Source organism: Pleurodeles waltl, chromosome 9 (genome assembly GCF_031143425.1).
Source record: "Pleurodeles waltl isolate 20211129_DDA chromosome 9, aPleWal1.hap1.20221129, whole genome shotgun sequence".
Lineage (NCBI taxonomy): Eukaryota > Metazoa > Chordata > Amphibia > Caudata > Salamandridae > Pleurodeles > Pleurodeles waltl.
Window position 1 is genome coordinate 1,166,865,250 of NC_090448.1, and position 13,312 is coordinate 1,166,878,561.

The 13,312-nt window shown below is 45.7% G+C and overlaps 1 protein-coding gene across 2 annotated transcripts in view; it reads left to right on the plus strand.

Annotated features, from left to right (window-relative positions):
* The first annotated feature begins 373 nt into the window (after positions 1-373).
* The window catches only part of FOXG1 (forkhead box G1), a 54,525-nt gene continuing 41,586 nt past the window's right edge, over positions 374-13,312 (plus strand). Inside the window, exons 1-2 of one of the 2 annotated variants that reach the window (XM_069209050.1) lie at positions 374-5,808; positions 6,050-6,118. In XM_069209050.1, the coding sequence (XP_069065151.1) occupies positions 689-1,999 (1,311 nt within the window). In that variant the 5' untranslated portion in view covers positions 374-688 and the 3' untranslated portion in view covers positions 2,000-5,808; positions 6,050-6,118. The remainder of the gene's footprint in view (positions 5,809-6,049; positions 6,119-13,312) is intronic. The other variant, XM_069209051.1, reaches the window with a different exon arrangement.

Here is a 13,312-nt window from a genome sequence, read left to right on the forward strand (position 1 = left end):
GCATCATCTTTTCCTCCTCTCGGATTATTATTTCTCAGTCCCTCCCCTACATACAAGTTGCCCAACCAAACTTTCATCCACGGATGGAAATATTGACGGCTAACAGTAAAGTGATCCCACGCCCTCTGGGACCAGGGTGAGAACTTTCGTTACAGAGGGGACTTGGGGCTGAAAGGGGAACGGGAGGGCAGCAGGGCAGGGAGCCCAGAAGGATCCCTCCGCCGTGCGCAAAGACTCCCGGAAGCATGGATCCCTCCGCCAGGGAGGTGGGAGGAGAGAAGGAGACGCAGGGCGAGGCTGCTCGCGGATTGGCCGGCAGGAGGCTGGCGGCGGCGGCTCGGCGTGGCCCGTGATTGGCTGGCGGGCCCCAGAGGTGAGCGGTGGCTCTTGTCTCCTCTTTACAGCCGCGCGAGTGGCAGGCTCTGGAATTAATTGGGAGCGCTGGCTGGCCGTGGACGGGGCGCTTGTTGTGACTGTTTTCAGGGGGTCTGCCCAGGGACATGAAGTAGTTGCCTCCTCCCTGGCCATCCCTGCGCCTTGTTGTACTTGTTGTGGTGCCCTGCCCTGAGCTCCATGCCTGGGCGGTGTGCAGAAGCAGGCGCCCAGCTGAGCCCCGCTCCGGCTACTGCCCGCTCCCGGGGCAAGTTTCCCTGAAGTGCCCCTCCGCCCCCACCGCCTCCCCTCGGCTATGTTGGACATGGGAGAGAGGAAAGAAGTCAAAATGATCCCCAAGTCCTCCTTCAGCATCAACAGCCTGGTGCCCGAGGCGGTGCAGAACGACAACCACCCCCCTGCCCCGCACCATCACCACCCGCACCACCATCACCACCACCCGCACCAGCACCACAGCCAGCACCACCAGCACCCGCCGCCCCCCGGCCCGCACCACCGGCCCGAGGACGAGCCGGCTGACAAGAGCCTGCCCGAGCCGGCCGCCCCCGAGCTGCCCCCGGTGGAGCCGGAGGACAAGGCGGCGGCGGAGGAGAAGAAGGGGGACGCCGGGGGCGGCAAGGAGGGCGAGGGCCCCAAGGAGGGCGACAAGAAGAACGGCAAGTACGAGAAGCCGCCCTTCAGCTACAACGCGCTGATCATGATGGCCATCCGGCAAAGCGCCGAGAAGCGGCTGACGCTGAACGGCATCTACGAGTTCATCATGAAGAACTTCCCCTACTACCGGGAGAACAAGCAGGGCTGGCAGAACTCCATCCGCCACAACCTCAGCCTCAACAAGTGCTTCGTCAAGGTGCCGCGCCACTACGACGACCCGGGCAAGGGCAACTACTGGATGCTGGACCCGTCCAGCGACGACGTCTTCATCGGGGGCACGACGGGCAAGCTGCGCCGGCGCTCCACCACCTCCCGCGCCAAGCTGGCCTTCAAGCGGGGGGCGCGGCTGGCCTCGGGCGGCCTGACCTTCATGGACCGCGCCGGGTCCCTCTACTGGCCCATGTCGCCCTTCCTGTCGCTGCACCACCCGCGGGCCTCGGGCGGCCTGGGCTACGGCGGCGGCGCCTCCGCCTACCCCGGGCACCCGGTGCCCTACAGCTCGGTGCTGGCGCAGAACTCCCTGGGCGGCGGCCACTCCTTCTCGGCGGCGGCCAACGGGCTGAGCGTGGACCGGCTGGTGAACGGCGAGCTGCCCTACGCCGCGCACCACCTGACGGCCGCCGCGCTGGCCGCCTCCGTGCCCTGCGGCCTCTCCGTGCCCTGCTCGGGCACCTACTCCCTCAACCCCTGCTCCGTCAACCTGCTGACGGCCGGCCAGACCAGCTACTTCTTCCCGCACGTGCCGCACCCCTCCATGACTGCGCAGGGCGGCGCGGCCATGCAGGCCCGGGCCGCCTCCTCGGCCTCCAGCTCCCCGCAGGCGCCCTCCTCGCTGGCCTGCGAGGCGCTGCGGCCGTCGCTGCCCAGCTTCAGCTCGGGGCTCTCCGGGGGCCTGTCGGACTACTTCACGCACCAGCCGCAGGGCTCCTCCTCCAACCCGCTCATCCACTGACCGCGGCCGGACACGGACCAGCCAGGTATTTTTTACTCCCTTTCCCCTGCCCTGCCCTGCCCCGTCCTCTCCTCTCCCGCCCCGGGCGCACACCTTGTAGGACCGCTCCCGGCGATGCTAGATGTGGACAAGTAGCGACTGACTGCAGCCCGGCCCCACAGACCTAAGTTACCACTAACAGCCTCACGGCTCCATCTCTGCAGTATTATAAGTTATCACGGCTGTGCTGGCCGATGCTTGTCCTTTGGGAAAAAAACAATAGTAAATTCATTTAAAAAAGACGTTTTTAATACAAAGTTTAAAATGTTAATTTGTATTTAAGCAGACTTAATAATAAAACATGCCCAAGACATAATTTCTGGCCACTTGTTATTTTGTCCTTTTCTCGGAAGGAACCGTTTTTTATGTTGTTGTTGTTTACCTTCAGACCAAAGATTGGGTTTTATGAAAATGAATTCAACACACAGTCATTAAATTCAACAACTGAAAACGTATTGTGTGGTTTGCGGCACTGTTCGGTCAAGTGAACCAGAAGGGGACAAAATCAATGATTGCCTTCAGTTTTGTGTTGTGTATATTTTGATGTACGTGCTCACTAACAGGTCACTTTTTTAATGTAGTAAAATGTTAATGCCTATTGTGCTTCTAGGCTGAACCTTGCAAAAATATGTAACGTGTTGGCAAATGCCGCAAAAATTCGAGTGATTGTCATGTCGTCTTAAAATTTATTGATTGTGATACTGTGGTCATATGCCCGTGTTTGTCACTTACAAAAATGTTTACTATGAACACACAGAAATAAAAGAATAGGCTAAATTCATATACACCTGATAGTTTATTGTCTTTTTTAACAAACAGGGCGCCTAGACACACGCACACATGCATACAAGCACGCACGCACTTTTTAATTTCTGCTGGTTGACACTGAGTCTGGGCGAGGCCTTTCCTTTCCTTCGCTCGTGGATGGTCATATCTTCAGTAGGTTACATTGTCATCCAAATATGTTTAGTGGCTAGGCAATAGAACAGCACACGCTAAGTTTTCAGTAAATGTACCTGTACTTTGTGAGTGTATATTTATACTGTACATGACAACGGTAATCAGTGCGTTACCACAAAAATATGTGCGTGTAAATTAATAATATTGGCAGTGAAGCCACTTCTACAAAATGTCCAACAGTGCCGTAAGCGCTGTGTTGAAGTGCCAGAAAGGCGTAGGAAGCCCAGGTGCTCCACTACCAGCTTTTTAAAGCCCGTTCCGAAGTAGGTGGTTTAGACGGACAGACTTCTAGCTCTGAACCCATATTTTGCCTGAAAATCACAGGAATGGATGCAGTCTCAGCCGCCAATGTCTTTAATTATCAGTGGAGAGTTTTATCTTGTTCGACTGCAGTTGAGTGGTTACGAAGCAGAGTTCCATTTATATGGCACCATTTTTTTCTATAAAAAGCACGTTCAGCGCTTAATCACAAGACTCCATAAACAGACTGACACAGACAAATGAGCACACCTCTTAAGCAGATAATACTAAAAATGCTGAAAAGAGGACCACAAAGCGCCCAGCCTCCTCCACTTTGACGTGCGTCCTGCGCCCGGCGTTGCCCGTGAAGCATCAGAGGGTTCTCGCTCCTCCTTGTGGTCCAGTCCGTCTCCCGAGACACGGCCCACGGACCCGCGGAAGCCCCTGGCCGCGATATCGGCCTTTGTGAATGTAATTCAGCCGACCCACGGGCCTCTGAAAAGTAAAGGCAGTGACAAGGACCTTATTTAATTCCACTGTAGCTAATAAACCTGCAGGTCACACGCTGGAGACGAAAATAGAGGGAGACCTACATTAAACCTGCAGAAGCGCCCCTCCCCGTGACAAAAGATCACTCTAGTGATTTCGCTGCATAAACTATCTGAAATGCTCCAATATTATACTACGTTACAGTAATTTTTGGATGCATAAAATGGGCAGATGCTAGGCAAGCCTGCCTGAATTAATTTCCAATGTGTCGATTTGGCAGGAATATAACGAAAGATAGATTAGCATTTAGTGTAGTTTGAGTTTCCGTAAGTAGGTGCCGTCTCGGGTGAGACAGGCCCGTTGGAGGGACTCCGCTGCCGCTGAGAGGCCCCATCTGTTATTTCAAGCTTGCAGTACGAAGGGTTCCCAGTAACAGGGTTCAGGGCCGCTCGCACCCCGGTTGCTGGAGTTCACTTTCACAGATGGCAGAAGTCAGGGTACGGGTATGGCACCCGCTGCCACTGAAGACGGCTGTAACAGAAAAGATTCACAAACCAGAGCCGGGTTCTCAGTGTCCCGTGTCTGGAGGTGGCACAGGTTTATTCCAGCCGTGTACCTGTCGGCGGACAGAGCGGCTGCGAGGGATGACTGGAACCAGCCGCGGCGTTCTCACCCCGGACCCGTGGGTCACGCACTGCGGCACCCGGAGCTCGCGTGACCTGTGCTTATATGGGACAAAAATCCATTCCCTCTACCCACACATACCACGATGCTCTGTAGGATGGACAACACTCTGACATATGGGCTTCACCTTCATTCTTTGCCTCACAAACCTGATTCAATCTCCCATTAGGACACGGACAAGGTCCATAGTAAGTGTGTGCTTGTGCAAGAGTGTGTACGCGCGCGCACACTTCTCATTAAATAGCAACGGCACTTAGGTGAATGTGTTACATTTGAGTAATATATTTTTGCATCAGAAAGATTGCAGCTTAAGCAGCGCTGAAGAGAGATCACGAAGACGTGCATTTGGCTGCTGAATGAAAGGCCGGACTTCTCAGTAGCTTTTGTCTTCATGGCCCATGAATCAAGGCCTCCTCCCTCGGTGCTTGTATACTAGGTCTACCTAAATAGATCTTCCATTGGTATACGAACATCTTACCGAGTGTGTCCACATACACACCTTTAGCGCCTATCTCCAAGAAGCAAGAACTGAAAGTGAAACTATTTATAGCACGGAAGGCTCTGTTCAGACTGAGAGTTGCTGCTGCACATATGGTTCCACAGAATGGAAAATGCAATCACGGGAATGTGTGTTCTCCACGCTAACTGGCATAGCTGATACTACTGGTTCAGTCGTCGCTGCACACTCCTAGTACTGACGCGCGGTCGTCCAATACTGTACATCGACATTATTCCATGCTGTGTATAGATCAAGCCTCCTCTAATTTGCATTGTTTCTAACAGTTCTTGAGTGGCGAAAAGTCTAGCACAGAGTAATATCTATCTATCTATCTATCTATCTATCTATCTATCTATCTATCTATCTATCTATCTATCTATATATATATATATATATATATTTATAGATAGACATATATGTATATATAGTATTCGGTAAAACACGTGCATTTAGATTGCGTAAAAGGTGCAAAGCATGTCCAGGTTTAACGTTCAATGTTTGCTGTTGTTTTTTAATGCATAAACCTATGATGTGTGAAAACGGGACCACATGTTGTTACAAAATGTGGCTATTTGTTTGACAGCAGAATACGTGCATGTAGGGTTAGGGAGATGTCTGGGGCTGGCAGTGCGTGTGTCGATAGGTTTGGCCCAGAGGGCGCAGTTTTTGTGTCTTCCTCCCCCATCTCCTCAGCATCCTTCAGACAAACGGGAGCCCACCCTGCAAACCTGGTCCGAAACCCGACCCAAGCCTCTAGGTGCTGCCAGGGCAGGTAACGTCCAGACGCGACGCACTAACCCTCGTTAACACGGGACTATGATGGAAATGCACAACTATTAACAGTGTCTTTGAATTGTTCTTGATTCCATTAGCTCGAGACCACCGTACCGCCGGAAAGGTACAACATTTTTCATTTTTAGTCCGGGTATTCATTGTCCTAGACATTATTAACATTAGCTCTAGTTTCATGGGCTGCTCGATTTAGCATATTTTAAGAATGTCTCTTTTGTTTTGGGAGTATTTCTATCAACCTAAAGCACGTTCGATGTTTTGTGATTTGTGGTGTTGCTGTTAGTACTGTAAAGATTACCAGCCACGGTTCACATTTAAAACGGGTATTTTTATTTCCCCCGTATAAGCTTTCAAAGAGGGAACTTTCCACAGGCCCTGAAGAGGGAGAACATGAGTGACCGTCCTTGAAAGTGGTGGTAAGTGTGAATTATTAATTTATATTAAAAGTGGGAAAAGATGTGCACTCGTTAAACATTTTCAATGTGAAATCAAATGTTCTGTCATCTATATCAGTAAAGCGCACTATCATCACGGCTACATATTCCCCAGAAGGTAGACTAGGCAGACGAGGACTCTGTCATTCCCCAGAATTAGACAGAGTTCTTTGGTTTTCTTGTAACTGGCTATACCATAGTAAGGGTCACGAACGTAAATCTGAACTCTGGTGGCAAACATCGCCTAACTAGAGATTCATTTAATTCATAACAATACAACATCTGCAGTGTTTGGCGTTTGTAATAACGACCCTTATCCAACACTCTTAGCACTAATAGTGCATAAATACAATGAGACACGCGGTAGAGATGGTCGTAACCATTTGCAAGGTGTGTGTGTCTGTGCTTGTGTGTGTGCGCAGGCTCGTGGATTGACCCAGCAGCCACGGTGTACTGACACGCACCAAACTCGGGCCTGCAGGTTGGCCTTTCTAAAGTATGCATGCACATCCAGATCGAAAATACAACACACACACGCATACACGAGGGCACATATATTTGTGTGGCCTTTTGGCGTTAGTAAATACAATTGGATCACACAGTGTGACCACTTCCCTTAATATCATTCAACACAAACCATTATTTCAACTAAAAAAGTTCGCGAAAAATAAAAGATATGAGAATAGGAGTAGTGAGAATGTGCAGAATACAAAAAAAAACAGTACGGTTCTCTGACAAAATATGTTGGAAAACTAATGCATGTTAGAACTGCAAACCTTGGTGAACATAACAGTTGTCAAAATAACTTGATGCAAGACAGTTTTAATTAGTGATGTACAATGTGAGGGACTGGGTCGATATCCACTATGTGCGTTGGCGGATTTTTCAAACTGTTTAACGAGATTTCGTGCAGCAAATTCTGCCTGTAAGCTATGTACTGGTCTTCTGTCGTATTTATATGAACAATAAACAGCGTTCTTTTTTATATATCTAAATGTGTTAGTAGTGACAATTGTATACATATATACTTTTAGATTGCGATTGTGAACAGGAAGGTTGTTTATCGACAATGTGCGCATCTAGTGTCATCTATAATTTATGTAAGACTCTCTTTGTTTACTGGAGTGTCTTTCTAAGAAAATATATTATTTCTTAAATGTTATCAGGGAGTGATTAATGCAGTGTAAATTAAGATAAGTGTTCTCTTCCTAGGTTCACTGGCAAATCTACGGTTTTTATGCGGTTTATTCTAAAACATTTAATTCGGGTTTTACTGAAACCTGATCTAAAAGCTACAACACGAGGGCGCTCTTGTCAAGCAGTAGAATCAGCAATGCTCGTTCGTAATACATCATCGATTTTCAGGTGGCAAGAAAATTGACTCCATATTGTGAAGCGATTTTGAAGTCGATCCTTTGTGTTTACACACCGTGGTAGATCCCCGTGCTTAGGTGACAGCTGATAAAGCAGTTTCCGATGAGATCGCCACCAGTTTCCCTTCGTCTTTCCCTCCGGCACCCCCGAAGGATCGAGGGAGTGAAGACGGAGACAGAGGTGGGGTGAGGGTAGTACAGAAGGCCGAAACAAGACGACCGAGGGGCTCGAGGGAAGGAACTGTGGATGCGCCAAATACACAGAGAGGAGAGTCATACCAATCGGAGGTAGCTCCGCTGTAGTGCCTCGTGTTCGCCTATACTGCCGCGCACCGGCAGAAATGGGTGTAGTAATGTGGCAGAGACGTGCGGTGTTGATATCCACAAACCGGCACTTAAGCACAACTCCTCTTTCCAAATCAGATATTTCAAACCCCGGGCGTCTATCTAGCCTAGCTGACACCTATAAAATATTCCACCTTCTCGTTTCAGAACTACAGTATTTGTTTCAGAATGCAGTCTTGCAAGTGCAACAAGGCTCATAATGTCTATAGGAAATGAAACACACTTTTCAAGACACATAAAGAATATTTATTTGCGATTAAAGCGTTTTACGTTTCCACCGTGTAACTCTCTATCTACACCCGCATACATATTGTCCGGTCCATCTGTCGTTGTTTTAGACAATTACATAGGAACAGAAACAAGCTGTCGTCCGTTCACACAGATGCGCACCTGTTTGGTTATCTATCAATCAATCTATCTATCTATCTATCTATCTATCTATCTATCTATCTATCTATCTATCTATCTATCTATCTATCTATGCAGATAAAGTGCGGCCACTTAATTTAAAACAACTTCCCCGCACCTCCTTGATAGAATCTCGTACAGAAATATGTCAGGACTCATTATATAGCAAAAACGCAGCACTTCTATTTCTCTCAATGTTTTAAAATATATTCGCATTGTAAATTTCGCATCAGTTAATACCGGGCCTGAGGAATAAATTAAGCCTTTCACAAAAAGACTGCAAAAAATTTACCTTCCAAGAGAAAATAGATGTGAAAGTTATATATCTGAGAAGCGAGGACCAACAATCTCTTCCTTGAAGAAAGCTGTTATTTTTTAATGTTCTTTCAAAATACAACACTATTCCTTCTCATGCGACTCATTTCACACACATACAATCAATCTCTCTCTCTCTCTCTCTCTCTCTCTCTCTCTCTCTCTATATATATATATATATATATATCCAGCGAAAGCGAAGCTGTAGCGGATCTGTCACTGAACTTCGGTTCATAGATATATATATATATATAAATATATATATAAATAGCTGTCGTGCTCTGTCATTGAACTTCGGTTGCCAGTACTACGAACAACATAAGCGTTATTTCGACAGAATAAAGGCGTCCACCGTGTACATGGAGGGAAAGGTAACTCTGAGTTGTTTAGGCCAGGGCTGCTACAATGAAGGGCGTGTAACCTGAGCCTAAAATGCGCATACGCAATAGTGTTTTAAACGAGACTACTGTTAAATACTTTATTTGGGTGAATACTCGATTATTTAAAAAGAGCTTAGTTGTTCTAAATAGAGGAGGTAAAATCGAGAGTAAAGTAAGTCTTTTTATAATAGTAAGCTGAGCTGACACTAAAGTTTGCGTCTCGCTGTTCAGCCGAGTCCTGCATTAGATGTTATGTGCAGGTAAGAACACGTGATGACCCCTCAATATGCTGGTTTATATCTCCCTCCGTATCCACTGAGTAAATATAAGATATTTACAACGCACGCGCGCTCGCATATTCGTTCACATGGGACCCCTCAGGCCCCTCTCCTTGCAGACAGCCTAAAACCGGCACAAATCTTCTGGCTACGGTATGGCGATAAAATGAAGTGGGTCTTTCCTCTGCTTGGCAGGCTGGAGAACAAAGGACAAAGGCCCTGGTGGTACTGATTCCTGAAGTGATTTCAGTGCTCCGTCGGGGAGGGGCGGGAAGACGCGGTGGAGACTGAAGAATGGAGACCACATCACAGGCCGCAGTGCGGAGGGTACAGCGGGCCTTATAGACGAGGGCACAGGTACATCAACGAATGGGGCACGCCTGGGTAAAGTTCCGCTGTAATCCTCAGCCCCCAGCAGGTTAATAATCATACGTGCCACAGAGATCCGCGCACGGCGGCCATTCAGGACCAAGTGGAAATGGTCGAGAGTGCATTATGGGAGTGACTCATGAGTTCAGAAGGCGAAAGATGCCGGTTAGATTCATCAAAGACCCTTCTCACAATTACTTGCTAAATGTGTTTTCCCAGCAATGGTCCTTGACTCGTATTCCGAGGCCCGTGACAACCGTGCAGTTCAATTAAAATGAATTCTAAAATTCACTAGGTTTTCTTGTGCAATGGGATATTCAATGTATGGAATAATGTATTCCACAAAAAGATTAACCTATCATAATTTCTTCGGCGGCTGCCTGCTCTCAAGTGAACTTGTCTCTCGGCATCTTAGCTGAAAAAGGCATTTGCAATAGATCGTAAAATTAAGGCTAATTTAGAAAAATAATATTTTTGAAGCACCACTAAAACTGTGCTTACCCAGTAGTTCATGGCCAACGGCGCAAGCGGATGGCTAGTGTACATAAGGAAAGCTGATACATTTGCAACTGAATGTCATGGCACACTAAAATCTTGAATCGCGGAGTCCCAAGGAGGACGAGACCATAAATTGGTCCGAATAGGTTCACACGCACACACACAAATAATCTGCTTCTAGATTCGGACACATTGACCACCTCTGAGGTTCAAGGATGGATAAAGTGAGGTTACTTTGTGCAGAGCTCATCTGTCCACCAGGCCTTACTGACAAGGACCTGAGAAGTAATCTCTTCAAAGCCATATATTTACTTATGGTACATCCACATAACCCGAAAAGATTAGCCCCTGTCACAGAATCATATCTTTCAACCTCACTGGTTTTCGTTGACATTCTTAAGGTGTGAAAAAAAGGTTTTGTGCAAGTATTTACGTTACAATAAATCGTACGCAAAACACAGGCTAGCTTTATGTTTCCCAGCCCGGTGTCTTCACCTAGCACACGGAGACGCGCTTTTGCCGCTGTACTCTGACTCTTTCTCACGCGCCCTAAAAACCACGCACCGACCATACCCAAGTGGTTCTCTTTAAGAAAGACAACAGCAGAGCAGAGAAGGAATGTCTTCATTCCACAACAGAAGTTCAAAGCCATAGTTGCGTGGGGTTCTAAATTATGACTAGAGGACGCCAAGAGGAAAAAAAAAAATATATATATATATATATATATATATACATATATATGTGTGTGTGTATGTATGTATATATATATATACATATATATATACACACACACACACACACACATATATATATATATATATATATATATATATATATATATATATATATATATTAATTAACATAACATTTGGTTATTTTGTGTTAAAAAGGGTAAATGTCAACTTGAACATATATCTGACAACTTAAATACAGTAGCAAAATTATAAAATTATAAACAATAATTCAGTATGGATTGTTCTGATTACATTTCGGAACAAAGTTATCGATTACTTCTTCATCCATTCGACAAGTGTTGTCTAGTTTCTTATTGATTTGTGTGTTTATTTATGCAGGGCTTTAGGTATTTTCTTACATCTCTGTTATTTTGTCCCCCAGTTACCGCAGAAGCCTGGATTGAAATAATTTATCCGGAGAGATCCGTTTTATAAACCCGAGAGCACATTACAATCCAATACGTTTAACAAATTACTCATACCTGCCTTTCATACCAGCAATAAAGACGGCGTTTCATATTTAAACCTCCCCCTGCACATATAGCTTTCATTAATAAAATCTAAATATTTCATGAAAATAAATGGCTTTGTGTAACTGGAGATAGTTACAATATGATATTTCGGCTAATGGAGTATTTCTTTCGTCCTCTTCTGTCATGCCTACATTTCTGCTGTTAATACCACAGCAATAGAACTGTCTCTTGGGTTTCCTAATGAAAGGCATTCTCAGAATAACAAACATGCCTCACACAATATTCTAAAACTAAGAGGAATGATAAAAACACTGAACAATGATAGGGAAAATGTATAATAATTCGCTGCAATTACTCTCTGCAATCCAAAGGCTTGTGTTGAAACTGTGAACTTATTGTATATGCGTGTTAGTGATACACACTTTAGATTGTACGTTCATTTAAATGTCTGCTTATTGATATATCTCAATGAATGCAGCTGGCCCTAAACATGTGATTTAAACATATATAATGCGTCCGCGCAGTATGGTCCGATATTGTCATCTCATACATGGTAGGCAGACAGGGTGGTGGGTCGTATGTCTAGAGGCCAGTTATTTTATTTCTTCATTTGGGAACAGGAGGAGGTGACACGTTATGTATGGTTTACCTCTCTGCCCCCGGGTAGCAGTTGAAGGCAGAAGCAGAAGGTTTTGGGCTCACAGATAACCATACATCTTAGATGAGCAAAATGTGCATGTAACAGCTGTTTTTCAACTCCGGGTTTTGAGAGACATCTTAGAAAACTCATCAGAATTCGCTCTCACTGTCTACTGAATGTCACCCAGAACCCCTGGTGGAAAACATCCCCGTTATTCACTATTACCTATCTATAGTTCTATATGTAACCCCAGCTGTGCGAGCATTTACTACATTTGTAATTGCATCTGTCTCATCAAATATGAGGTCATTCCGATTGGGGTGCGAACTACGTTTGCATGTCTGTGGTGTAAATTATGAATTGCAGAGCTGATCGTAACATGCACATTTCGTTCGTTAAATGTAACTGTAGTGTAACTGTGATTTTGTAATCGAGCATCTATCTATCTGCACATTTCCGTTGTTGTGTGTGGGGAGGGGCCGTGATTCAAGATCAAGACATGGCCCCTCCTCCACACTAAGGTATTAAACCAAAACCAGGATTCAAGAGCTACAATTTGTGCAGCAAGGTTAAATCATACTGGAGAGGCCCGACTACTAGAATAGATGGTTCACTGGGTAGATTATTTTTTACATACAATCTGCGAGACTGTAATTCTTTTATAATGTCAATTTCGCTCTACCGTGGCAATACGTTTGATTCTAGCCTTTGTGCTTTAGTAATACATGTGCAAATGTGCGTTTGTTCGCAAATTTCTCTAAGTAACATTTTACGGGGCCACACATATTTGCACACATACACGGACAAATATATATGTTTGTGTATGTATGTACTTCATTCTCTCGCTTTCTCCCTATGGCTCTCTCTCTCTTTACATCTAGATATAATAAAAGCACTTTTACCAATTTATTACTTCAGTGCAAACTGGAAATGTCTTCTTAATACCCTAGTTTAGCGGGAATGACTAGGGACAACGATGGGATCATATTCACGCGGTTTTGTTATTGAGATGCTAACTTTAGTGCATAGATTTAACCCAGTGTACGCTGGTTATAGTTAAATACTTTATAAATAAATACTATAAGGCAACAAAGTCCAAAATACCTCCGTTCGTCGATGCAAAAGAATAACGCTGATGCATAAATCATACATGTAGATCTACAAGTGTAATATACCATCTATTCCCACTGTTGAGAAAGGGGCTATAGAAATCACTCGAGGATTCACTTTTCATGAATCATGGCCCCTCCCCACACTCCACACTGGTAATAATTAGCATGTTACACCATGTCCACCACACACACACACGCGGGCGCGTACACACATACACACACACACACACATTCACTAAAAAAAAATAGTT